The sequence below is a fragment of the Harpia harpyja genome, chromosome 13 (genome assembly GCF_026419915.1).
Source record: "Harpia harpyja isolate bHarHar1 chromosome 13, bHarHar1 primary haplotype, whole genome shotgun sequence".
Lineage (NCBI taxonomy): Eukaryota > Metazoa > Chordata > Aves > Accipitriformes > Accipitridae > Harpia > Harpia harpyja.
Genome location: NC_068952.1, coordinates 6,293,953 through 6,320,846, shown reverse-complemented (window position 1 = coordinate 6,320,846; position 26,894 = coordinate 6,293,953). Strand labels below are relative to the sequence as shown.

At 46.3% G+C, this 26,894-nt stretch overlaps 1 protein-coding gene across 1 annotated transcript in view; it reads right to left on the bottom strand.

Moving 5' to 3' along the window:
- Positions 1–26,215, bottom strand: part of PARP1 (poly(ADP-ribose) polymerase 1) — a 38,496-nt gene extending 12,281 nt beyond the window's left edge. Inside the window, exons 1-14 of the mRNA XM_052806174.1 lie at positions 26,036–26,215; positions 21,946–22,108; positions 20,947–21,065; positions 19,657–19,871; positions 14,020–14,116; positions 12,231–12,347; positions 11,072–11,248; positions 10,490–10,631; positions 8,724–8,864; positions 7,741–7,983; positions 6,659–6,727; positions 5,795–5,927; positions 4,151–4,346; positions 2,729–2,857 (exon numbers count right to left, since the gene is read on the bottom strand). Coding sequence (XP_052662134.1) covers positions 2,729–2,857; positions 4,151–4,346; positions 5,795–5,927; positions 6,659–6,727; positions 7,741–7,983; positions 8,724–8,864; positions 10,490–10,631; positions 11,072–11,248; positions 12,231–12,347; positions 14,020–14,116; positions 19,657–19,871; positions 20,947–21,065; positions 21,946–22,108; positions 26,036–26,155 — 2,061 coding nt within the window. The 5' untranslated portion in view covers positions 26,156–26,215. The remainder of the gene's footprint in view (positions 1–2,728; positions 2,858–4,150; positions 4,347–5,794; positions 5,928–6,658; positions 6,728–7,740; positions 7,984–8,723; positions 8,865–10,489; positions 10,632–11,071; positions 11,249–12,230; positions 12,348–14,019; positions 14,117–19,656; positions 19,872–20,946; positions 21,066–21,945; positions 22,109–26,035) is intronic.
- Between the last annotated feature and the right edge of the window lie 679 nt (positions 26,216–26,894).

The following is a 26,894-nucleotide window of genomic DNA, read 5'->3' as shown; positions in this document are numbered from 1 at the left end:
AGTTTTGGATTTACATTAAATCCTTGCATAGTTAAGGACCATCTGAATGGAAAAACATTTGACAAAAGTCAAGTCCAATGGAGTCTTTTGCAAAGATCATACATACACCCTCTGGACCCTTGACAGTACTCACCGTACACCCTACAGGTCAGATTAGCTTTTACTTAACTTGATGGGTTTAAGATTCAGCTCAAGGACAGAAGATCCTATGAAACCATGTATATCGTGTACTGTCTGGGTAAGTTCCACATTATTTATTCAATATGGAGCTAGGAAACCCAGCTTTATGCAAATCTTCTCTGCAAACTGAACTCAGGAAGTTCTTCCAAGCTACAGACTGGTGTAAAAACCCTGAAGTGATTTTGTATGGAGATTTCCACCCTGTACTGGGCTTAGGAGAACTTTCACCTTGAGCTGCAGCTAAGCATACATAAAGCCAGATACTAAGAAAAGCCAAGATGGACTGCAAGAGAGAAGACAGACTTCAAAACTGACTTTGTCTTGGGGACACAAGAGGCACAAAGCCAAGATTAATAATCTAATGAAAAACAACTTGCAATAGATTTGTAGCTCCCAAACTTTTGGGGCCCATACTTTCTTGTTGAGTACCATCCATCCATATTATTTAATTATTAGCTGAAAAATCATGAAAGACATGTAAAAGTAAAATGGGCCATTTAACTTGGATGTGCAGAATAGCTGCAGACACGTATACTAACTGTAAGTTATATAAACCTATCAACTAACACACATAAGCACTAACACATAAACACTAACACGTATAAACTAACACATCCTCCAACAATGCGACTGAGTAATATCTCTCTTACACGGCCCACATACAGCCAAAGGGCTGGAGTTTGTCTCCTATGAGTCATGGGAGGTGAACAGAGCCCTGCAGAGCTAATAAGCTGCATCCAAAGCTTTATCATTAGACACATCAAAAGAGCACAGCAGCCAAGGGGTTGGGTCTAAAACAACAGCACTGCAATTACTGCCACATGCACTGAGGGTAACATGAAGAATTAGCTCCGCATCACAGATGTGCGCACCAAGATTGTCAGGAGAGGCAAGGGAGATGTTTGCCTTCCACCCAGGCAAGAGAAGACAGAGCACTAGAGTAGACTCAGCCCTCTAACTAGCCTTTTCATGTAAGGCAATGACACAGATAATTGTAATAAACTCCTGTATGCTTGGTGAGGCAAAACTCTTGAAAGCTAAATTTGAAGCAGGAAGAGAAATGCATCAGATAAATCTATTTTAACAGAAAGGCTAAGAATTTGCTACAGTTTTGGCAGAGCAAGAGTGCCTGGATGGAATGAAATACTTGAGATCAGGCTGATTAAAGGAACCAAGCAGCCATTTTCGGAGGATGCACAGAAACCTCTAACTAGGAAAAACATTATTTCCTCTAATGGAAAACAGCTGTTCGGCAGCAAGAGTACAGGAAGATAAATCTAATAGGAAGACAGGCCCATCTGGACTCCCAGGTCTCCTACAGATCTGCAGCTGGTGTGAATTAACATAGTTTCAACAGAGTTCTGCAAAGCCAGAAGACATCAGATGATGATCAGTTCAGAGTCTTTAGCCAGCTCCACTTACAAAGAATTATTAATATTTCAGGAGACTTTGATGTAAAGAACCACTGAAGATACAGGAGAACACAATTAACCCAAGGTACTACAAAACATTGGCCAAGCCATCTGAAAGCTTTCAGATAAGCTGTACAAAATGGTGCAAAGCCTGTTCTGAAAAGTAGATACGTAAAATACTGATACAGAGAGCAAACAACAGCTGCTTAAATATGAAGTCTTAGAGCAGGATAACTAAGCTGGCTGAAGAAAACTGAAACTTGTTATTTAGAATTAACCCAGCCTGAATGGCTGCATTAAAACAAACTGCAGGACCTCTGAACACCAGTAAAACTGTTTCTACGCAAGGAGAGACAGATGATACTACCAGACCACTCTCTGAAATCTTGTTAGAAACATGGATCGAGAAGTACGGAGGAAAGAAGAATGGATGAAAATAGGGTATCATTACAACAAATGAGAAATAGAACAAACGAACAAAAACCCCTCAAGTTTGGCCCTGTTCAGACAAAGATCTGGACTTTTGTCAAGGCACTTCATTAGTGCACATATCAACTGGCAGCATTTCTCAAGTCTGAGCTGCATGTTCATTTGCTACCTAAATTAGTAGTAGTGCTGCCCCCCACCCTCCAATGTGGTTGACCGCTCACAAAAAAAAAAAATCCCGCCTCACATCACCAGCATGTTGGCTGTGTTAATATTTTAAGAGCATTCAGCAAACAGTGGTCATGATGCCTGTATCACTAGGAAAAAAAAAAACAAACAAAAAACCCAAAAACCAAAAAACCCAAAACCCCAAAACCCCATAGAATGATTACTGATCCCAGGACTGGCAGATGAGTTTCTCATAGGCTTGTTAAGTTGAAGATGCTGATACAGACGTTTCCCCACTGAAGAACAAAAGGCAGCACCCACATTTTAAAAACTGCATGCATCATAGCTAAGTTACTACTTCCAGTGCTTGGCAAATTCTGGTCAGACTCTTGCCCTTATTATAAGGCCGATCTAAAACTCACACTGACTTCTGGGAAGTATGATACACCCTGGATTGCAAAAAACTTGCTTCTGGCTGTATAAGTATGATGTAATGAGAGAAAGGAGGATTAGAAGTGAGAAACATGAACATGTGTGGTCACCTCAAATTCCACCATCGCTTTCTTCATGCTCTCCACATCAAAGATCATCTTAATAAGGTCTTGGATTGGCTTAGCAAGTTTTGACTTAGTCCCGGCACCCACTGTCAGTTTCCTGACAGCTTCTTCATCCTGGGAGGTAAAAATAGTATCAGAATTAGCAAAATCACAAAGGATAAAAGTAACAGGCTGGCTGCCATGGTAACAACTCAAACCCAATTTAGTGTATGCATGCTATGACTAGCCTGAAGTTCATGGGGAGCGTGGGACATTGCTCTGACATTTTGGAACCAAGTGGATTTAAAAATCTACCTACTCAGTTATTTGGTATACATTATTTCAAGAGGTGCCACTGTAAAATATAAGTAGAATTAAGAGAATAGAAACTCTGTGTGCACCTCTGCTTCACCTCAAGCAATGGTATTAATTACTTTTTCTGCAAGCTTCCTGCTGCACAGAGACCTTGATGTGAAAAAATGACTGTTTACTTTGTTGCTTTTATGACAAAATAGAGATGTAATAACTAGTTTCACTAAGTTTTTGTAATAAAAACTGTCACAGATGAGTACAGGAATCATCAGTTAGCCACAATTCCATCTAGATGCTTTATTGGTACAATGCTCTATTCATGAAAGCACCTGCCAGATGCTTCAGAATATCACTGTACATTGCAGTGTAACAGACACTTTGCTGCTGCAATATTCAAATTTCCAAAAATAAAGCTAAGCATCAAGCACTTCACACTGAAAGATGACATCCAGTAATTTGGCCACAGAAAAATGCAATGGCTTGAAAATATGTTCTCTGGTACCTTTACAGCTATTAACAGCATTCAACTATTTCATCTGAAAATAGTTTAAGTTATGGCTATGCCTTTAAATAAACATACAAACCCCCGCTGGGCAGAAGGAAGAGAATTCTCATTTAGCTTAGCTGTCTAAATAGCCAAATCTTACTGGCAATGAATAATTTCTCTTTCTCAGCGTGCTCAATATGTGCACTAAGCAGAATGCTGCATAGGAGCTGCTTCACCATTTGGGAGGATTTTGGATGCAGAAGACAGATGAGAAATATCTATTTTAAAGAAAAGAAAATGGTGTTTTCAGACAGGATGTATGTGAAATGTCTGCCAAATTAAGTTCAAATTAACATCCTTAAAAATTAGAGTAAACAGGAAAGCACTAAAGGGACTTGGGACTTGACAACGGAAAACTACTTAGGTTCCCAACACATCTATTTTAATGTGTGACACTTGTTGACCTATGGTCCTCTTTCTATGGCACAGAGAAGATGCAATAGTTGCATCTGCACTTCATTCCTCAGGTTTGTTAAGTGTAAGTGATCCAACAGCAACTGCTGAATAGCACAGCTATAGCAAAGCAGCTGAGCAATGCTCTGTCTGGTACAGGGACATTTCAGAGTTACCTGTCCATAATCTATTTCCAGTGGGTAGAATTTTTTGGGATATTTAGTGAAGTTCTTTGAATGCCAAGAATTGCCAGTTTTCTCTTCATACAAATTCAGGAAGTGTTCAACGGCATCTTCTTTTGATGGCATCTGCTCCAGCTTGTTACTCCCGATTACAGTGCCCACGCGACCCCAAGATCTGAATACCCAGTATCTAGAGAAGTGAAACGTGAGAAAGGAACAGACATAAGATACTCTGGCTCTAGATCTCAGTCCAGATGAAACTGACCCTGCAAGAACCACGCGACCGCATGCGAATCTGCCATTTGCATACAATTAATTTTATGAAAGACACTCCCTATCAGCAACTGCAGGAGAGCAACACAGGAGCCACCACAGAGCATATGTCCAAGGACTGGTGTAAAAAAAACCCCAAACAAACAACAAAAAACCAAACCAAAACAACAACAAAAAAATCAGTGTTAACACACCAGACCTACAACCCTGAGGATAAGTGTGCACAGCAGGAACAGAGAGGATAATATCTCAGTCTTAACGTTTTGCAAATAAAAATCTTCAGACTATTGGGGTCATATATTTGAAAAACAAACACCATGCATCTTTAAACCTGTGACTCAAAGTCCTGGAGTTCAGATTTTGAGAGACATCAAATAATTCAAGTATTTGTTTGCATTACTGACACCACCTTGGGTGAGCTTCCATAGTATTTATAGGGATACAATCAACCTTTCCAATTCATCAGGCACAAAATGTAGGCAGAGATCCCTCCATGTACTGCATCACAGATCCAGTTACAAACCCCACATGCAAGAGCCAGCAACAAAAGCTTATTATGAAGATGGTAAAGTGTGATAAATCCAGAGCTGAACCAGGGTCATCACTGACAGACATTAGCTCCCCTTGATTTCTGTGCATCCCTTATGTGCTATGGGGAACAGTTTCACTTTAAAGAACCCTCTCCATTTCTTTATCTATTCAGTAACGCAACCAGCTCTGCCATGCATTTGATGAGACTGAAAAGCTAAACACATGATCGTCCCCTGACAATTTCAGTGCATTTTGTCAAGCCTCAGGGCACTCAATTCAGGACTACACGTGGTAGAATAACCAGAACCTGGTTTTGTTTCCCAAGCTTACAGCTCTGCAATTAGAAGACAAGAGTAAGTTCGAAAATATGGGAAAGATTTCCAAAATCGCAGACTTTACACGTGGGGTCTTGATGTTAGACCAGAGGAACCTTCACCAAATTCTGCTTCCGTACTTTCAAGGGCAACCATCAGTCAGAGCACTGTGGCCCTCCTGTTAGCCAATTAACCCAGACTCCAACCATACGTGCCTCGCTCATCCCAGGATGCAGGAATGAGCACTACCAGAAGCAATTCTGCAAACTTACTCACCTCCCAACTTAAACTTTGTCAACACCACAAAGAAATGTCTCCATGCAGAGCAGAGATCTCCCCAGAGGTCGTTTGTTGTTTGGTTGTTTTGTGGTTTTTGTGTTTGGCTTTTTTTAGATAAATATATCTATCCATATCTCCTCACAAAGACATTTTACTCATACTTTGATTTTGTAGATGCCAAAACCCCAGTATTTATTGGAAAAAAGTGAACAAAAGTATTTCTAGTCAAAACTAAACTCACCTGTTCTCTCTGTCATCCTCTAGCAGTTGCAGTTTATAATAGGAATTTGTTCCTTTCACAATATCTACTAGGCCCAGGGTTGCACTGAAAATCTTTCCACCTTTTTCAAAGACATGAGCAGAATCCTCCAAACCTACAGAGAAGAAACAAATTAGAACACAGAGAAGGTTACCATTTTAGGTCTCCTTCCTACATTTGTGCTTACCCAAACATTTTATGAAGTAGTGTGAATCTTAACAAAAATACCGCAAAAACAGTAACCACGTGCTCATAAATTGTGGGCATGCACCTTTAGACACACTGGAGTGAACATCAATCCTAACTAGAGAACAAAAAAATTGTAACTTTTGATAAAGGACCATCTAAAATCTAGTATTTAACAGTGCATGACTGGCTGAAGGAATTCTCAAGAGAGATACAGCTCTGCAGGTGTCACGTTAGCAAATGGACTGAAACCCCAAAGGCTAGCCTTGGATGCAGTATGAATTCTCAGAACAACATCCATGCACCACAGGTTTGGAGAGTAGCATCAGCTGCCCCCTGGAGAGTCTGGGGGCAGATGCTCATGCCAGACCTGTGGCTCTGCTGGCTGAGCCTTTATTCACCCCACTGACAGATGCTCCTGAAGTTGACCAAAGTGCATGCCTTAGTTGAAGTGGTCCTTCTGAAAGCTGCACTAGAAAATCCTGGAATATGCAGCTTTGAATGTCAATCAATATAATTCCTTTGATAGCAAGAAAAAATGGTTAAAACGTTCATGTTCCTTTTATGCAACGCTTATCCTTTCACAGAAAAACATTTTGCAAACAATCACACATCCTGAAGACTGTGTGTGGTGCAGGCGCAGCCATTGTTACCACTCACCAGAATCAGGATCTACTGCCGCTCCACCCTTAACTGTTAGCTTCATTTTCTTTTCAGACTTGCTAGGTCCTGCAGGGAAATAGAGTTAATTTTTTTTCCTAGGTAGGCAACACAGTCTGACTTAAATCAACATTTAAATTCTCAGTTTGCATAATTATCACCCTAAGGAGACTTCAAATCAGATTCCCAGTACATGACTTCAATGGCTTTTTTAACCTGGCTTTAGCAGCCAATTCATAGCCCCCACCCTGCCAATTAAATGAAACAGATATAATCTGGGGAGATCTTATCTCCTTCCTCCCAGCCCCAAGGGGTGGGCCATATCATTTTTTCACCTGCACAGCAGGCAAAAGTCACATTTGTGGCTGTGTTTAAGTGGGATTTAAAAACCTCACAGGGCATGGGAGGTGCTCAGGTCCCCTGGAGATGCTACTGCTGTGACAGAGTCTGGCAATAAACATACCCCATTGTATGACAGAAACCTATGCTTGGAGGACATGGACAAGAACAGGGTCTGAAGATAGGCGAGCAGATCTGATGGTTTTGTTCACTGTTCAGCATTAATTATGCAAGCTCTCTATGGCACTGGTGAGGAATGCCACTGGTGTTGGCTCTTTTTCCTCCTCTGTTAAAAACTGTTATGTTCTAAACCAAGTAGAACAAAGACCGATTGCTCTGGACCCCAGTATTTTCTCACTTGCTAACACCCCTTGCGGGTCACGGTAGTGTCTGTCACATCTTGGTACCCCAGCAACTCCTTGGATCTGCAACACTGACCCAAACTTGCAGAGAAGCTGAGGTGTTATGAGGAAGAGTCTGGACTGATGTCAGGGAGCCTGGGCACATACAGCACAGGAGATCTCTGAAGCAAGACTGAACTAGGGGAAAATACAGCCAGCTCAGGAGACAGCTTCATGTTTACTTAAAGGTAGTCTTGCCCTGAGGTCTCACTATTTAAATTTATTATGAGAAAAAGGGCAGAGAACTCAAGGAAAGGGCAAGAATAGACTATACCCAAGTTTGCTTTGTGCATGCACAGCATTGAGAAAACAATGCGGAGAAACAACCGCTTTGTTCTTCACCTTGTTCTTCTTTGACCTTCCCAGCACTCTTCGTACTTGGGGGCTTGCTGCACTTCCCATCCACGGCCATTTCCTCATGCTCCATTTTCACCTCTGCACCCCAAGGTGAAAGTGCATGGAGAGACACAAGCTCCTGGAAGTCCTTGCTGGAGGATTTCACATCCTGAAGAAACTCTTCTGAGACCACACGGACTTTGGCCTCCTTCACTTCTTCCATCTTCTTGCTCATTTTCTCCACATCCTCTGCAGAGGCAGGGTGGGAAATGGAGAAAAAAAGCATCAGTGATGTTTCAGACTTTAGCCCCTCCCTCTGGCCACGATTCAGGGCTCTGTAATGCTTTGCAGAAACACAATTCCACCACAATTTGGATTCACCATGTTCTTTGGAGACCAAAATCCCCACTGGCTCAAAGCTGCAGCATGGGCTAGAGCAGGAACACTCCTGTTTTACCTGGCTGGTCCAGCTCTCCCCTTCCCAGAGCCGGGCTGGGGCTGTACAGTCCCTCTTGGACCTCCTGGCAGGTGGTAGCAGATCTCCTACTTCAGCAGCCAGTTTGCACCTTGACTCCAACAGGGAGCAAGAGCAGACCCTAAGTTGCCAGCAGAGAAAACAACTGCCCTCAGGCACTCACAGTCAGCTCTGCAGCTTCTCCAAGGCAAGCACAGATACAGTCCCAAGCACCCATCATCTCAACAAGGGGGGCTTGCACACCACCATGGTCTGCATACAGACCAGAGCTCCAGCTGCTACAGACCCAACAAAGCCTTACGGCACAACCTGCAGGGTTAACGTGCTAGGTAAGTAAAAATCAAACAGCACACATCTGTCTTCACTTTTCCAAGCATGCTAAGGCCACGTGCGCACACAACACATTATCCCTAATCCAAACACCGATCTCCAAACAGCTCCGAGGACACTCGTCCTCTGTAATCTGCTCAGCTCTGTTACCAGCGCTACCAGTAACCAAGGCACGGCTGCTCACTCTGTGTGCTGATGCACAGGGTAGCCTTGTTAGCTGTTGTCGTCATCTTTCCTCCCAGGTCCTCCACAATGCTCTTCACCTCCTCCTTGTTCTTTGACAGTTTTCCAAGAACCAGGATCTTCATGTTGGTCAGTGGTTTGTCTAGGGGTTCAGAAATAACACAGCATGTTAGCAACAGGCACAGAGTCCCCCAGACAAATAACAAGCACAAAGGGACAGCATCCCCCACAGTCAGTATAATCAGCCCAGCTGGCAGGGAGACAAGGGTCCAAAAGCAGGTCTGACCTGCGCTAAGCAAGTGGGAGGAAACTCCCCTTCACCTAGGAAAGGCAGCAAAGCTCAACACCTGTCAACAAACAGAAGGGATGAAAGGCAGGGAAGATGGATATGTAGGCACATTATTTGCCTGCCTTTTTGGTTTTTTAAATGGAAAAAAAAAATAATCAGTCATCTTCAGCACTGTGCTACTAGAGACTGTGCTCTGCTTTCCTCTTCTTTTGATGCCTGGACAGCACAGGAGAAACTCACTATAACATGAAAGCTCCTGCCTCTTCAAAATTAAATCTGTTTTTGAGGGGCTGGAGAAAGAGGATTGTCTCTCAAGCAACAGTGTTCCTACATTACAGCACATTAGATTCTTGACCTTATAGACAGCACAAGGTTGTATCATGCGAACCCATAACAAGTCAGGAAACAAGTGAGGAGCAAACTGCTAACCATCTGAGGCTCCATCACATCATTGTGTTAACGCTCTGCAATGCAGGTGGGTCCAGGACATGGCAAGTGTCTAAGAGTATATCTGCACTGCTAAAGATAAATGCTATTAACTCTGGTTGACCAACTGAGGGTTTTGTTTCCTCTCCTCCCCTCAACTCAGATCAGTTAGGTTGCTAGCAAACAAAACAACCTGGCTTTAATTCTGGTCAATGTTTTGACTTTACTTTCAGGGCACACTGGGGCTGGAACCAACTTGCCAATCAGAATCAAGACCTGGGTTCCTTTGTCCTCATTGCTAAAATAACACGATCTGGCTAAAATTAGCTTTGCAAATTGCTCCCCCCCTTTTCACCAAGTAACAATAATCCCCTGCTCCCAAAACTATCGCCAGGGCTAACAAGGCTGAATAAGAAATAAGTCAGCATAGCTCTTAGTGGACAGGCTATATCACCAAAGCATGCAACTCATTCCAACAGCCTACAGGGAATTTCTGGTATCCAACCTTTTGCCAGTTTGTGGGCTGGAGACAGGACGTTTATTTTGCATAAGGGGAGTCAGTGATTCGTAAAGCCAAATCCCAATGTAGGATTTAAAAAAACAAAACCAAAAAAATCTCTTGCCCTTAAAACCTAACACAATATGGAATATCTGGCATTATGGAGGTCCCTGGATGTTCCCCAAGAAACCAAGCAAGAAGGCATTTCACAGCAGGTCTCCCTTGGGACACACTTTGCAACACTGGCATTTAAGTTTCTGATACGTTGCAAACACATCATTTCCTCACCATCAACAAATACCCAAAATGATTTGTTAGAAAACAACCAGGACCTCAAGTCCATGTCCTCAGGCAACCTGCCATATCAGGGTCTACCTGCGCTAGGAAGATGAAGCACATGAGACTCTGCTATGCATTTTTTTACCAGGAGAGCTCTGACATGCTTGGGGGCAGGAGAACAGCACACCTGTTCAGGGTGGTGTGTTCGTCTGACTGAGAATGGCATTACACACCATCCTGAACTCCACTGACCCATGCCCAGCCAGCTGCTTACCTCTGGGTGCAGACACAGTCTCTGTCAAAGGAGCAGATGAGGAGGGAGGAGGCACAGAGTTCACAGTCGCAGCACCTGGAGGGAATACCCTGTCCTGCTTCTTACACTTAAATTTCTTCAGGTAAGGAATTTCCCGAAACTCCTGTGGGATGGAAGCATAAGTAGAGTTTAAAAACAACAAATACTATTATAAGATTTAAAGGCTCAGTTGAGCACTGGCCAGATGTTGGCATATACTGCACGTCTTGGAAAGGATTGCCAAGACATTCATACTAAGGTAGGCAAATACCCACTTTACTGACTGGGAAAACAAAGCTAGAAGAGGGTAAACGATGGGCTTCATATCAAATCAGCAACATATCTTTCAATTTGGAAAATATATGATTTAGTTATGCATTAGCTGCCTACCCCTGGAGGGATGTAGCTGTGACAGGACTTCCCCACTGTCACAGCTGCTCAGCACTGCAGCACACTCTGCTCTCTGGCATCCAACACTGATTGCTGCTTATTCAATCTCCTTACAAGAGGCAACACCAGTTAAGAAACGTGCTTCAGATCATCAAATTTGCAGTAAACACCCACCTTTGGGATTACCCAGTCCTTCCTGTTGGGAGTCTGCGTTTTAGCAACACACTTAGTCCAGGCAGTAATATCCCCTGAACAGTAGTATGCGTCACTCTTGAACACAAACTGCCCCTTACACTCCTCGCAGGGAAGAAGAGCTCCAAACGCCATCCCATCTGCTACTCGGTCCAAAATCTAAAGCAACAAAGAATACAAAACAGGTCATGGCAGAGGAAGCTGGAAGCCCACACACTACATTACACTGGGCTGCACAAGAAAACAACTGTCAGGCTGCTGGCACACAGACGTAGACGCTTCCAGTGCTTGTCATGCATACACTGCACTGTAAGCCAAGACTCTGACCAGCACTGATTGATTTACGACACCTTAAAGACATGACAACAAGTTTCCCCGGTCACACCATATCTGCTCACACCCATGGCTCGCAGTCTCTCCTATCCAGCTTTGACATTCAGGTGAGCATACCTACCACACAGCACCTGACCAGGCAGCCGTGCTGGAACAGCCGAGGAGGAGATGAGCTACTGCATCTGAGCACCTGAGTAGGTAGGTGGGAATGTAGGCTCAAGCAAGTCCCTGTTTTCCTGCCTAGAGAGTATTTCTTGACCATTTTGAGTCTAGACACTTCCCACATCCCAGCCTACACTCCTTACAAAGAGTCTTAATAAATACAAATACTTAAAGTGATGTGTGGCTCTGAAAAAGAGACTTTCACAAGTTACAGAGACTGAAAACTGACTGTTTTTAGAAAAGATACCAGGAAAGAATTTGTGCAGGTTTTGCTTCTTTTGGCATAATTTAACAGTTGAGGGAGGCAGTGTGAAGTGCCTTAACTAACCTGCTCTTGAAGAGCCAGCAACAAAAAAAAAAACCCCATGGACCAGTTTGGGCATAGCAGAATAAAGGCACATCACTGAGACTTAACATGTAGAATTCAGCATCACACACCACAACACAGACCTTCACAAGCAAGCATAACAGCAATATCATCAGAGTCCTGGGACAGAAGTCCCAGGACTTTGCACTGAATTTCTTTCTGAAGTGTTATGTCAGGAACCTGCTTCAGACTTGTGGACCTTGTAGCAATATTGGTTCGGGTCAGCTTCAGCGATTCAAAGACCCAGCACACATGCAAAGCAACTACAGACCAACTCACCGCATTCTCCCCTGAAGGAACTTCCTGCTTGTTGGCGATCAGCAGCTCTTTCAGGTCATTAGTGGAGCAGACCTTCCTCAGCTCATCTTTGATGCCCCAGATCAGCTCTGTCTGCTCCTGTTGACAAAACTCAGCACCTTAGCTACTTGCAATAGATTGCTTTCTAAGAACATTCCTGAAACTGCAGTATGTGGACAAAGTTTTAGCAAGCCCATGGTATCTTAAACACAGACTGTGAGATAAGAGCACCAAGAACCAGTAGCTTTACCAAAAGGGAGAGTCATGCATTTTACCCAAAAACCTAGAACAGGACTTTAAAGCCACATGCTTCAGATTTCAGTATGAAATGAATGAGCACATTGCGGCTTCAGGAAATACTCTTCTCTTCTCAAGATTATACGCAGAAGGACATCCCTATGGGATTCTGTATAAACCAAGGCTTCTCCGTCATGTACATGTGAAGAAAGGCCACAGAGTAACTTTCACAGCACTATCCCACACAAGAAGGTACAAGCCATACTAACAAGACAGCTTCCTTTTAGGTAGAGTGGAACCCACGTTTCTATCACAGTTCTACTCTTAGCAAGCAAGTATCACCTAACTAGTTGACACTGACAACAGCGGGGATGTGGCTGCATTTAAACTTTGCATTAAAAGAAAAATCAGAAATGCTGATCGGCACTGTTCTTCTTTTAAGCTACCTAAGCATAAGAAGAATTTCTACCAGATCAGTCACCTGCAGCAGTGCAGAGGAGCCTGTACATTCTTTTGGGCCTTTCTACAGAAGGTGAAAGGGTTGCACAGCAAAGAAGCACCCTAAAATATTGCAGATAGTTTCTGAATGTTATTCACCGGCTACAGTCAAAAATCCAGTCTAGCCCAGAAGAACTGGCTGACTGTGTTAAATGGTTTAATTTTCAGTATTAATGATCGTGCTTGATGAAATGCTGTTAAAAAATATTAGTGAACCCAAAGTTAACCCTGATCTACAAATTGCCTTGATCTTTCCTAAACATCTGCACTGCAGCAGAAAAACCTTGATAATGTCTCAGCTAAGTTTTGTTGAAAATTAAGGTATTGCCGCACAACAAAAAAGAAAACTTTTGTTCAAAGGCAGACACACCATTTTTCTACAGCTTCATTAAGACTTCAATTGCAGCAAAAGCACCTTGTTAATTTTTTTCTTGGAAAGTACCTATGCCAAACTTTCAATAAATACAAAATTCCTGATGCTCTGTTGGGAATTATTCCCACACGATTCTAGAAAGTGAAAGGTAGAAAGCTGTGATCTATCACACTTTGTACCCAAGAACCAAACACGGCTCCCCAGAGGGTGAAAGAGATATGATTTCTCATTAATCTAGTTCCGCATTTTACCTCTGTTTAATTTTTAAATGAGCTATTTATTGGTTTCCAAGCTCTTCTGCAACAGTGCTTGGGCTCAGAGCTTCGACCACCACAACCAGATGATACAGGAAGGACCACAGAACCAAGCTCCCTGAGAGAGAAGGTATTTAACGTAATCTATTTAAATCCAATAAGCACAAGTCCTAGAGAACTTCCTTCCTGTCCTTCAGGAGAAAGCAGCAGGGTGAATTGCCTTCAGCAAAGCCTTAGTGACAGGGCATCTCCTGTGCCAGGACACAAGGACCAGCTGTGCTGCGAGGACCTCTGATTTGTCTGGGCACGAGGTACAGCCCCTCTCTAGGTGCCACAGCTCTTCAGTTAGTGCCTGACACTGCACTCTTCTAATGAAGCAGTTTTTAGGATGTGATCAGCTAAAACTCACCTTCAGCTGTTTTTCCTGCTTTGATTCTTTCTCTTTTTCTTTCTTCTGTTTCTTTTTCACAGTCACATTTCCATCTACCTCTTCTCCTTTTCTCTTTCTAATAGAGAAAACCAAAACAAAACACACACACATGAAAGGAAGTTATTTAAATGCCTGTCCAGCAGTTACCAGAGCTCAGTTTACTGACTGCCGATATCTGCAGAGGCTTGAATACCCTCAGTTTTGGCAGGCGAACCCATTTTTCAAATTCCTCAGTGCTAGATTGTAGACATGTACTTGGCTCTGCAACACGAGCTGCCTCAATCAGGTCAGGTACACTTAGAGCTTTTCCACAGGGTAACTGTATGGTCTGGCAGAAGAGCACATGAAATACTGCAACATTTTCAGGCATATTCATCTACACCTGTATCAGTTACACCAAAGGCATACCTAAGAATCACTGAATATAAGTGTACCTCTCCAAATCCGAGGAGGTGTAGCAATGCAGGTTGAAAGACTGTAGTGTCTTTCAGCTGAATCAACAGTTTGATTTTTCAGCTTAGACAGTCCATATTGAAATAAAGGGCAGCAAACATGGTAACTTTAGTAAGCTAACACCCTGGGGAAACTAGGTACTTCCCAGCTAGTTTCTCTTCAGACTGGAATTAAGTCACGTCTCTGAAATCAGACAGGAGGAAGTTTCTACTCGCAAAGTGCTCCCAGGCTGATAGCGGTTTTGTGATGTACTACCGTGCAGTTGTGTGTGAGGGAATTTATTGTTACTAGCTGGGGCCTTAGAGCTGCGCAGGGAAAAGTTACAAAAAACACTGCTTGAGAAAGACTGCAAAGAGGAGGAAGCCAAATGAAAACTGGGGGATTTTGGCAGACTTCAGAATGACAAGAGACCTCAGAGGAAGATCATTTATGTTTCCAGAGTCATGTCATCCCCTTGGTCTGCCTGGCTTCAAAATACATCAATATCAATAAATCAAATCAGTGTGTGCTCTCCTCCTGAGGAAATAAAGGGAAAATTTGCCCCACTTGAGGCAGGATGAGCCTGCAACTTGAGGCAGAGCATGAACACAGCTTGGATCTTGTGCTTCATTTTGACAGAGCTGCTATGGTTTTGAAACATCAGCCAGGTTTCTTTTTAAGAAAGCATCTGTCTTAACTTTATAAGCTGTGGCTGATGGTTAAGCTGTAAAGTTGACATTCTCTATTGCTCTCCTACTTACAATTTTAAACACTTCACTTTCTAGTACTTCGCTACTGTTAAGACTAACACTGTATGACAGCTTATTAGCTATAAAACTGCAGGAAGATGTCAAAAGGTACTCTCCTCCCAAAGACTCACGCATGAGAGACCTGTAAGTTCTAGTAACTGTCCTGGCCCTAAAATTGGGCCAGGTTCTCATTTTATTTGCAGTGGTCACCACTAGCCTGTCATTAGCACCTCTGACCAAACCAGATTCAGAGCACTTTGCAAGTCTTTAAAAGGGGCTGGTTTTGCAAAAGAGCTCATCTTTCAGCTGTCCCCCTGCAAGGTCGCATCAGCAGAACTGGGGCTATGCTGTAAGGTGCACTGCCTTAGGCAGGGACAACAGCTGCACTGTGCTACTAGCAATTGCTTGCATTTCTTGAGAAAAACTCCGTATTGTTTTCTAAATCAGGCAAGCAGGAACCAGCACGGCAGGATTGGATACAGCACACACACAGCCATGCCTTCAAAAGTCCCCAGGCCATTGCAAGTCCCCTCTCCTCCCCAGCTGCAGCCCCTGCAAGGGGCAAGACCAGAGAATCCACTGAGCCCCACCACGAGGACAACGACATCTGTAAGTTTTAACAGAGTCACGGGTACACAACATAATCTGGGAAAAACACATCAGCTTGAGTGCAAAGTGCTCTGCTGCACCTTCCCAAGCCAGAGGGCTTAATAATGCAAGTATTTAGGATGGGTGCCCAAACACTGTGTATCTGCAGTGCCTCTCCCTCGGCAGGCTGACAGCCAGGCTGCCTCCAGCAAGCCAGTGCTCATTCCTATGCCGTAACTTGTCTCCCAGTCTCCAAAACGAGGAAAGCCAGTACACCAACTACTGGAAGGCAATCACCCTGCTGAGAGGCCCTGCGACCCAGGGAAAGCATCCAAATTCCAGCAGGGACTCACACTTTTGGCAGCTTTTCCTCAGAGTCAAGGGGACAGCGGGTTGCTCTCCCAGACAGAGTGATTACTGTACCTGTTCCAGTCACTTGAACAAACTGCAGAGCGGGAGGGATCATCCCAATTGCAGAGAGGCATAAAACTGTCAGTCACCACCTTCTCTTTTGTCCCTGGCTATGCCCAAGGCTTAAAGCAAACTCTCATCATTTTATACAGCCTGGAGAAGGGAATGGCAAAGCCAAATTCACCTCGCATCTTCCCAAAACAGCAAATTTTAGAACAATCAACAAAATACACACTCACTGACACACACATTGATTTTATCTTCCATTCTTGGGACCAAACACTCTGTGTTGCTAACAGCAGCTGGGTGCTACTGTGTATGCCCTTTCTCCTGCTGGGGAAGGGACAGACTTCCCACATTCAACAGGTACGACCCAACAGCTTGCTTAGACAGACTGGTACTTCCCAGCCAATGTAAACCACTTCTTCTCACCTTCATGGAGAATACACAACTACAAGATTTATTCGAACTTTCGAGAAGATGAAGAGGCAGGTAAACTGTCCCACTCTAGCCTGGCCCTTCCTTACCACCTACTCTCCATTTCTCATGTTCACCACCCCACTACAATGAAAATGAAGGGTGGAAAGGACAGTCACAGCAACCCTGGATAAAGCAAGCAGCCAACACAGGGAGGAACAAGAAGTGCCCTTTTCTCCTCCTCCCTGTAAAGCACCACCAGATTGTCGCTGACCTGCATACTTACCCTCTGCCTCAGGCAAGCCCTGCAGTTAATCCGGTACTGCATGACATCTCCAAAATGACATTTTGCTCCTGTCCTGGGCAGCAATTCTACCCAAACAAGTGAGGCAGAAAATACAGGAAAGTATTAAGCATGGAGCAGGAGGGTGAAACACATGTTACCAAAGTAGCACAATCAAAGGGAGCTCGCAAGCTGCTACTGCATTTCCCACATCAGTACATGAGCACTCTTTCCACAGAGAAGCTGCTGGCAAGGACACAAGATCCTCCTTCCCCGGGCCTGCAAAGTGCTGGCGCTCAGGCACGACAGCCTGTAGCCCAGGGGAGGGTCGGCATGTCTCACCCAGAGCTGACCGAGGAAAGGAGCCAGGATCCTTGCAGGAAACCTTGCCATTTTTGCCCTTCAGAGGGAAGGGATTTTTCCAACCTATTCTCAGTAGTCCTGCTCAGCACCTCACTTCTCTCATCTGCAATAGGCACATCACTCCGCTGCTCTTACAGGAAGGGCTGACAAGGCAGTCCCAAAGTCTGAGCTTCTCCTCGGAGTATGGGCTAGATATGCAGAAGCAGCACATGAATTTGGATGTGTCACATCTGAATTGCAGAGACATCTGAGTCAATATATAATTTGGACACAGCACAATTAGAAATATCTTTAAAGATCATTTTGAGAATCTCACCTACAGCAGATACTGTAATATCATTTCTGCAAGATGCTGTAATTTCTGTTGTTAATTTCTGTTATCTGATTGAATGTACAAGATGAATTATCAGAGGCAACTGCATCTCATTCAAGCTTCTGGGGTGTTTTTCTTTTGGCTTCTCCAGCCAAAAGCTTTCTTCTGTGCTTTCTTGGCAGAAAATCACCAGGTAGGAAGCACACCACACCTCTCCACTCCTTCTGTTTATTTACACTCTCATTCATTCAGTTTGTTTGACAGACAACTATTTTTCCAATTGACCCTTAATACCCTTGGCTCAAGCACACAGCCCAAACAGGAGAAGAAAGGTAGTGGAGTGTAAGAGCTGGCCAGCACCTTCACGGTTGAGGGGCTTGTTCATGCAGTGCTTGGAAAGCACGAAAGATGAGACGTCCTGCTGCTTTTCTGGCGTGAGGTTCTGGTTCACATTACCCTACATCACCACTCTAAGCTTTTTTCCACTGCAATTCTAGGCTTTTATTTACACAGTGACTTGGCAAACTACTCTGTGGCCTATCTTTACAAAGCCTTCATATTTTCCATCGCATCCCAGAAGTGGCCCAGAAAAGCAGAGTCAGGGCAGACAAGAAAAACACTTACACAGTCAAATCTCTAGAGCTTTGCTGAAGACATGGGAGAAAACTACAAATAACCCTATTAAACTCACACACTGTTCTAGGACAAAGTGGAACACTCACCTCGGTACAAAAAGCAAAGGACTACCTGAAAAGCTGCAAGTGCATTAAAACACTGTACTTGTACTCACACCCGGCAACACACAACAGAGGTAAAATGCCTGTGTGAAAAGATGGTAGGCTGCCGGGCAGATGCAGACAGCTCATCTCAGCCTCCAGTGGTTCAGCCAAGTGAGGTGAACAGTGCAGAATCTGATGGGGCTCCGGCAGGAGCACCCACTCCTGCGGCACTGCAGGACCCTCCCCACAGCACCTGCACCACTGCTGAACGCTTCTGGAGCAACTGCTTGCCAACCAAGAATAAAGCATGGAAGTTGCAGCCTCTTAACACATACATCAGTTTATGCACGCTCCGCTCTGTTACCTATGGCCAAGGATGACGTTCATGTACACGCCAGGCTCTGAACAGTACGCCACACCCATCAGCCACATATCTGGAGGACCAATACTGACAAAGACTGCACAGATTTGACTTGGCTACAGCTTCTCAGAATCCAACATCAGTCTCACTGGACAGTTTCATGGTCAATCCTTGCAAAAGTAAAGCTGAATTCAGTCTACAAGGTACAGAGGGAAGCCAAACGTTTTACAAGATGATCTCTCCTATCTGTAGGACCCAGAAACACCTTATGTTCCTTCCTCCATGGGGACAATGCAACACTGGCTTGTGTTATGAAGCATGACTCCAGACAAAGCCACTTTGAAAACAAATAACAAAAGCCTTCATTAACAGAGAAAGATTGACCAAACCTAGCAAGTCACCTGGAAGTGCTTCTCTGTCAGTACAAGTTCTGTCAAGAGCCTCCACTAAAAAATTCAATGCAAGGCAATGAAATTTCAGATGTACCATAAAAGATTTAGCAAACAAAAGCATCCAAGTGTAAGCACTACGCAGCCAATAAACACCATTATCAGATTCAGTGCCTGTCACAGATCCCCAGCTCATAGATAAGAGATGTCAAATCAATTCTCTAACAAGTGGTTAGAGCAGAGAAACCATCGCTGATAACAGCATCACACAAGGAGGCACAGAGCCCAGTATCCATTTGTATTAAGCATGCATTATTTTATGGTTGAAAGCCCCACATCAGTCCTCCAAGTCACAGCTGCTGGTCTCTGCATTTTCTCAAGGCAGTCACAGGGGGCAAGTGGACTGTACGCTTCCAGGGACAGGGAATTTGTCTGTTGTCATCTGCCTAAGGTCACAGGAAGGACCAAATCCTCCTGTGACCAATATTCTTTTAACAGAGACAACAATGTCACAAAACATTTATCATGGATGTATTTGAAGGCAAGCAATGGCTCCTCTAGACAACGCAATTTCTTACATTGCTCACGTACCCTTCACTCTTGGTAGCCGGGAGCTGCTTCTTAAGAGTTTCTTTATCTTCAGCTTTCAAGATGCTGAAGCCCAGGAGCTGGGTGGCCCCATATGCCGGGAGGAAACCCAGCTCTGCTCGGCGGCTCACAAAGCAGTCCGGATGGTACCAGTTATCTATCATTCCCAGCTGCGGCTTTTCAGGATGCACCATCTTCTTGGAAATCCGAATCTGGCCCTGAGGTAGATTAAAGCGACAGAAGAGCAATTGTTAGGCCATTCTGGCTAGAGCAGGATGGTAATAACTTACCGACACGCTTCCTCCTAAACACCTGTAAAATAGCAACAGTTCCTCTATCAAAGCCTGCAACTTTTGATCAAGCCCTTTCACTACAGTTCCTCTGTTCTCTTCAATACTCTTTCTAGGTTAAAAACCCCAGCTTTTTAGGTAGTTTTCTGTTCAAAAACCACTCAAAACTGGTAATCCTGCAGTCTTTACTTCAACTCCCAGTAAGCTTGAACAAGCAAAACTCAACATGACCAAACCCCATGTAGGCAACTCTAAAAATTAACTTTATGTCCCTACCACTCAAGCATCAGTGCTAATATGATCTCACCTTGTCTTACTGCAAATTACTTTGCAGATGCCCAACAAGTAGTTGTTTTAGGTGCTTTTAGACTGCAATACTTCATGCTCCAACAAGCAAATGTCTACACAAGTCACCAATGTTTCTGCAGATACAAGCATACCAGCACTGGTGTTTGGCCCTTGCCAACTTTACCCAACTGGCAGGTCTGTTCACATCTATCAGAGGCTCACAACTCCATTTTGCCAACTGTCTTTAAAAGCAGAACACCAAGACATGTTAAACCACAGGGCTGCATCATTAGTCAGCTGCATCGCTGTTTTTGTCTGCTTTCATGGAGTTAATATGGATACACTGCACACAAACAGAGCTGGTCTGGCTGAGGAGGAGGAAGAGGCCAACATCTTTGCAGTGCTGCACCAAGCAGGAAAAGCTGCAGTTAGCGGTGGCTTTCTTGCTACAGAAATGCTGGCGAGCCATGTTCCCTCCTGCTCTAAGACCCATATGAAAGGAAGCATCAGCAGGTTTGAAGCCCAGGCTACAACGCCTGAGGGATGCCTTTACTGTCAGCTGTCCAGGACGCAGCTGCTCCTCAGACACAGAAATGCAGCTCTGCAAGTGCGTTCCATATGCAGGACAGACAGGAAGCAATTATAAAAGTCACTGTTTGAATTGGAACTGGTGGGAGAAAAGACAAGAGATGGAGAACTAAGAACAGCTTTTTACCTTTTCTATTTTCTGTTCACAGCCTTTGCAAGTACTTCTGTTAGACTTGGCATATTCTGCAGCAAAGTCGTTTAGGCTCTTCTCAGCCTTGCCACCTCCTTCCTGTTCCCCTCCTTTTCCTGGAGAACAAAGCAAATACAGAGTTCAGCTTTAAGAGGCATTCCCTTATTTTCTTATTCTCTGTCTCAGATTGTTAGCAGTCTGGACTAATAAACCTCTGTGTTCCAGCAACTCATCTGTCAAGAATTTGAATACAGAGCAAGATAAGCAGTCCATGCTCAAAAGCACTTTTAAAATAGAAAGAGTTCTTTAAACAGCCAAATAGCAATTGTACAGGATTACTTATTTAATGATTTAAAAAGACTTTCAAAGGTACACAGAGCTGACCCTTTTTACCTCTTTCCTGAAAGCAGTGTGAAATGAGATCTTACTGGAGAACTGACTGTAACAGGAGTCACAAATAGCTCTGCTTCAAAGCAGAACTCCTCTTCCCAACTGCTAGTTTCCTTTTATTTTTTTGTATTACTACATTTCAACAGGCAAACATCAACCTAAAACTGGCCAGCATCCTTGGTTTATGCAGAGACATGGTGAGTTTAGTCTGGTCTGTACTTAAGACCCTTCTCACTTGTTCCCCTGATTCACTAGTTCATGGTATAACAATTTCAAAGAGCCACCATAACAATACGCTGCAGTAAAGGTACCATTAAAACAACATACTACAACAACATTTGTTAATATTGAAGAATTGAAAACAAAATACACCAATCATGATAACAAGAAATATTTGGCAGTACATCTGCCAACTGACTTGGCTTTTTACCTCGTTGATTTAACATGCTGGATCATACTGCCAGTGTCCTAGCCCTGGCGTGCAGAGACGCCACAACAATTCTTCCAACATCACTTGCTGAAGGGACACGGCAATCAAATAACCATAATAACAGCCTGACAAGAGACAGCATGGTTCCAGCCAAACACCAAGAGACCTCTGCTTACCTCCTCCAGGGCCTCCAGTTTCAATGGCTTTCTTGATTTTTTCCTGATCTTCCCACCGGAGCTCAGGGAAGCCATCAATGTCTGCATGGGACACAATTCGAGCCCGCTTCCAGAAGCAGCTGTAGTGGTGCCAGTGAGGGACTTTGCCATCAAACATGGGCGACTAGGAAGAAAGCACATTAGGCCGAGATGAAGCAACTCGGACAGAATTAAGGAAAAAAAAATCAAGATAAAAAGGACTATCTAGGTAAACACAAGCGATGTCTTTTTTTTCTTTCTTTTTTTTTTTTTTTTAATTAAGAGATGGATACTATTTAGGACAAAGTCTAAGAAGAAAATCTAATATGACAGACAAGCTGCTGGAGAGACGTCCCAAAGGGGATAAACGTGGAAGGAACATTTACCTAGCTTAACCAGTTCATCACCCTGCTGCTTAGCCGTCTGTTTTACTCAAAACAAAAAGGTCATAGCGTCAGCGTGGCTATACCAACCCTGAGCAGACAAGGAGAGACTTCTTCTCTATGAGAATCAGACCATCTGCAGGCACGAGCACAGCAAAACAGAGGTTGTGGAAGAAGTAACACGAGTAACAGCACGTGGCTCATCTGCTACAACCTCCTTTGAGACTGCTGCAGCACAAGAGGCTGCCAGCCTTGCTCTGCAGGACCTTCGAGTGCAATGCGCAATCCCTTTGAGAGCCACTTCAAGCAAACTGCCCATCACCAGGCACAAGACAGAAGGAGCAGCTCCAAGGACTGTGGCCTGAAGAAATTCCTGAGGGGGCTGCAGGAGGCAGAGGCAAAATTTAAGGGAAACACCAGAGCCCAATGAAGTCCTGCATCAGAACAGAAGCATCACCCAAGTCCTCCCTGAAGTGCAGCTCCCGAGTACCCTGCCTTGCACCAGCCCCATCGTGGAAGTGTTCCTCTTGCTTATGACTCAGACATGTTAAGTACCAACCTGGCATCGTTCCAGTTACCCATCAGACAAAATAACCGTATAGTGGTTTGGCTCCAAGTAATGCACACAAACAACTACTGTACTAATAATACTCAGCGTTGTATAATTATTATTACCAATGATACAGAATTAATGACTTAGGAAAGCATTCTATGTATCACTTACCAATAGGAGCGAGATCTCCAAGCTGAAAACAGCAGAGTTTCATGCATGAGCAGGAAGGAGGAGGAAAGGGCTTTGAAGACCACAGCATGGGACTAGGAAAGCTGGGAGCCCCAATTACAACTAACCATCAACCAAAACCACAAGAGGACTTATATTTCCAGCTGGACTCTTCCCACAAGCCAGCATTCGGATTACCCGGTTACCCTCACAGTACCACAGCCACACAACAGTCACTCTGGGGTTGCTCTCGACATGGCTGGAAGTTACATGCAGCTCTGGCACTGAAAGTTGGTCACCCCTGAGCTCTGGGCTCATGTTTGGAGTTTTGCTGGAGGTCTCCTCATGGCTCTGTCTCTAACACAAAGGCTTTGGGGGCACAAGGCACTGGGGTGCATGGAATGGGGCAGAGCAGGCTCAATCTTTAAGACAACCATGCAACCAAGCAGTGAGTAGATCTCCTCCACTACATAGATTTGTGCACCTGGAGCACGACTTCTCTCTGTGTGGGAAATGAAACTTCCAGGCAAGCTAGACCTTGTTTACACAACTTCTCTCAGCTCACCTATCTCTAGATCATAGTTTCCTAAACAAACTATGGAAAAAGGAGAGACCAATTCACTTTCATATTGCACATGCAGGTAACAGAAGCTGCTCAGTTGCAGCTGGAAGCAAAAGTCAAAGCTGTGCTGGTCCTGCAGGATGTAGGTGCCCACCCTGTGCCAAACACGGAGCATCACACTGTCATTCAGAGCTCTTCACTTGAAAAACCAAAACAAAAGGGCTGTTGTAGTAGAAACCCAGCTAATAACTTGCTCTGGGTCGCCCTTTAATTTCTTCTGCACAATTTGCAAAAGACCTCCCATCGCAGAGGCTGCTCTGCAGGGGACTTCCCCAAGAGGAAATGAGGGGCCCCCGGGTGCTCTGGTGAAATTCGGGCCCTGGGGTATGCTCAGCAGCAGGGTGTGAAAAGTGCTCTGCTGGCACAAAAACTGGCAGTGGGGAAGAGGGAGCCCTTTGCAGAAGAGATCAAGTGAATTCAAGAGGTTGTGGGGGAAAAAAAAATAATTACAAGTGGTTGGTGTAAGACCAGCAGTTTGGTGAGATGGCTGGCTAAAAGGCAGTGGCTCTGTGAGGGATGCCACCGTCCCAGCTGTCCCCCTCCACCTGCCCCCAGGAGATGGCTCAATAAACCTGACCCTACAAGACCAAACTCACTCCCTGAACTAAAGCGTGCCTCGGTCCCACAGGACCCTGTGCTGAGGAAGACCAACCCGCCTCGCATCAGCTTAAACTGCTGGGGAAGACAGCAAAGGATAACAAATGTGATAGATACCGGAGAAGCAGCAGCCGGAGCAGAGGAGGAGGAGCGGAGGAGAGCAGACACCTCCAGCGAGCGACTGAGGGCAGCAGGAGAAACAAAAGAAAAAGGCAGCAGGAACACGTGCGAGCAAACGCTGCAGCTTGGCACCGCACGGTTAAAAACATCGTTCCCAGGGGAGGGAGGCTCTGGGGAACAAAAGCGGAGGCAGGTATTTCCCCTCCGGGGAACAAGCCCCTGCCTCCAACCTGGGCAGAGCTGCCAGCCCTGCCCCGGCAGCCAGGCGTCCCCTCAGGGGGAGCCAAGCCCCCCCCCCCCCCCCCCGGCAGCCTGGGCTAAGGGCGTCTGGGCTCTTCCTCGCCCTTCTCAGGCGCAGCCTCTCCCAGGGGCACAAGCCACTCTCGGCTGCATAGCGTGGTCCAGAAATTGCTCCTCAAGCGGCTGGGAACCACAGCACCCATCTGCAGGGCTCTGCTCTAGCGTTCGCACCCCACGTCCTCGCTAGTCTTCCATAAATATACATCCATGCATTTGCTGATCTTTCACAAGACACAGCAACAGCCCGCTGTCCGCCAGAACGCTGCAGGTGCCTTTTCATCTCCCTTGCTTAGAGAGAGACCAAGGCCCACAGCCTGGGCAGGCAGCTCTCCGCCCTTCCCGAGCAAACCCCCACCTCCCGGGAGAGCCGCGTTTGCCTCCCCTGCAGAGAGACCGATTCCGCCCCTCCATCCTCCCACGACAGGATGCCAAAACAGCAGTACAGGTCTGTGCTCAATCCCCAGCCCTCCCAACACCAGACGGGGCCCTCCTCTTCGTTTTGAAAGGAAGCCGAGCAAGCCTTTTCCCCAAAAGGCAAATAACCTGAGGACAGCTGACAGCAAAACATGCCTTCGCGTTCAGTTTGCTAATTGCGGTTCAGCTCTCTGTTTCACGTCTGCAATGTACCAGTCAGCTCTGTAAAAACACTCCTCTCTACTGCTGGCAGCCCAAGCCTGACCGCTAACCCTACAGCTCCCCGTGCTGTAAAGGGGAAACGGAGAGGAAAACGCTGGACTGTGCACGACCTCTAACGTGTTTCGGGTCTCGGTTTTTCCGTCTCGTATGCAAAGCACGCACCAAACCGAGATTTCCCGGACCCGACAGAAAACACGCCAAGTGACAGACGCTTCTCAGGGCACAGAAAAGTCGAGCCACAAAACACGCCTCCCCTCTACGCCCACCTCCCGCTCCCTGCTCGCCGCAGGACAACAAAGAGCCTCTGCCAGCGCCCCCGCGCCGACCCCTCCGCCTCTGCAATCCTCCGCTAAGGCACTTAGCGGTGAACTTTGCACCGCTTCACCTCCAAGCGCCTTTACAGCCCCGGCTACCGACGGCGGCAGCTCCCACCCGACCGCCCCGGGGGCGGGAGAGCGGCGGGCAGGGGTGCCCCGGGGACCGGCGCTGCAGCGGAGACCGCGGGCAGCGGCGGGCCAGGGCGCCTCTGCTAAAAATAGGCTGCGCTCAGCCCCCGCGGTGGCGGAAGGAGGCCCGGCCGAGCGGCTCCGGACCGCCGCGGCGGGCGCAGGGAGCGGAGCCCCGGCCTGGCCCCGGCGCGGAGCCGAGCGGTCAGCCCGCCCCCCTGCCGGCCCGGGCCCCGCCACGCGGTACCTGCACCATGAGGGCCAGGCGCAGCGAGTCCTTGGCGATGCTCTCGCCGCATTTCTTGCAGGAAGCGCGGCCGCTCTTGGCGTACTCCGCCCGGTACAGCTTCTCCGCCGGCTCCGCCATCGCCGCCGCGGAGCCGCCCCACGCCGCGCACCCACCGCCCCGCGCTCCCCGCTCCCTCCCGCCCGCCCGGCCGCGGGAGCGCTAGCCGAGCGCCGAGCGCCCACTCCCGCCTCAACGGCGGGCCGGATCTGCCGCTCGGGCTTCGATTCGGCGCGCCTGGCGGCGCCTGGAACGTTCCGGTTTGCTACAGTGTATCAATGGGGGGTGGGGAGAGAGGCGGCGGGTCACGTGGCGGCGGGGTCGCGCTGCCCGGGGGCTCCCGGGAGAGCCCGGTCCCGGTCCCGGTCCCGGTCCCGGTCCCCGTCGCGACCCTTCGCCTCCCGTCCCGGCAGCGGCCCGGGAGGGGAGGGGGCGGCCGGTTGGTTCCCCGGCCCGTACGGGTGTCCCCTTCACCATAGAAGGTCCCGCGAGAAGTTAACTCGGTAACAAGAACAGGGGGGTGCGGAACGGTAACCGGCTTCTCCCGGTGCCGCTCCCGCCGCGCCCCTCGGCCTGAGCTCTGCGGGCTCGGCAGGTCATCCCGTACAGCTGCACGTATGGCCACGAGCTCCTGGAGCCGAGGAAAGGGCTTTAATTAACGCCGAGCAAACGTTTAATTAACGCCGCCTCCTGTCCCGCTGTCTGTGTCTGTCTGCCTGCGGGCGTTTTGTGTCCAGACACGCCGGTGCCTGAAGTAGCCGCTCCGGCCGGGGCCGAGCCCGCCGAAGGCAGGCTGCCCAGGCGGTGGGAGAAGGCGTGC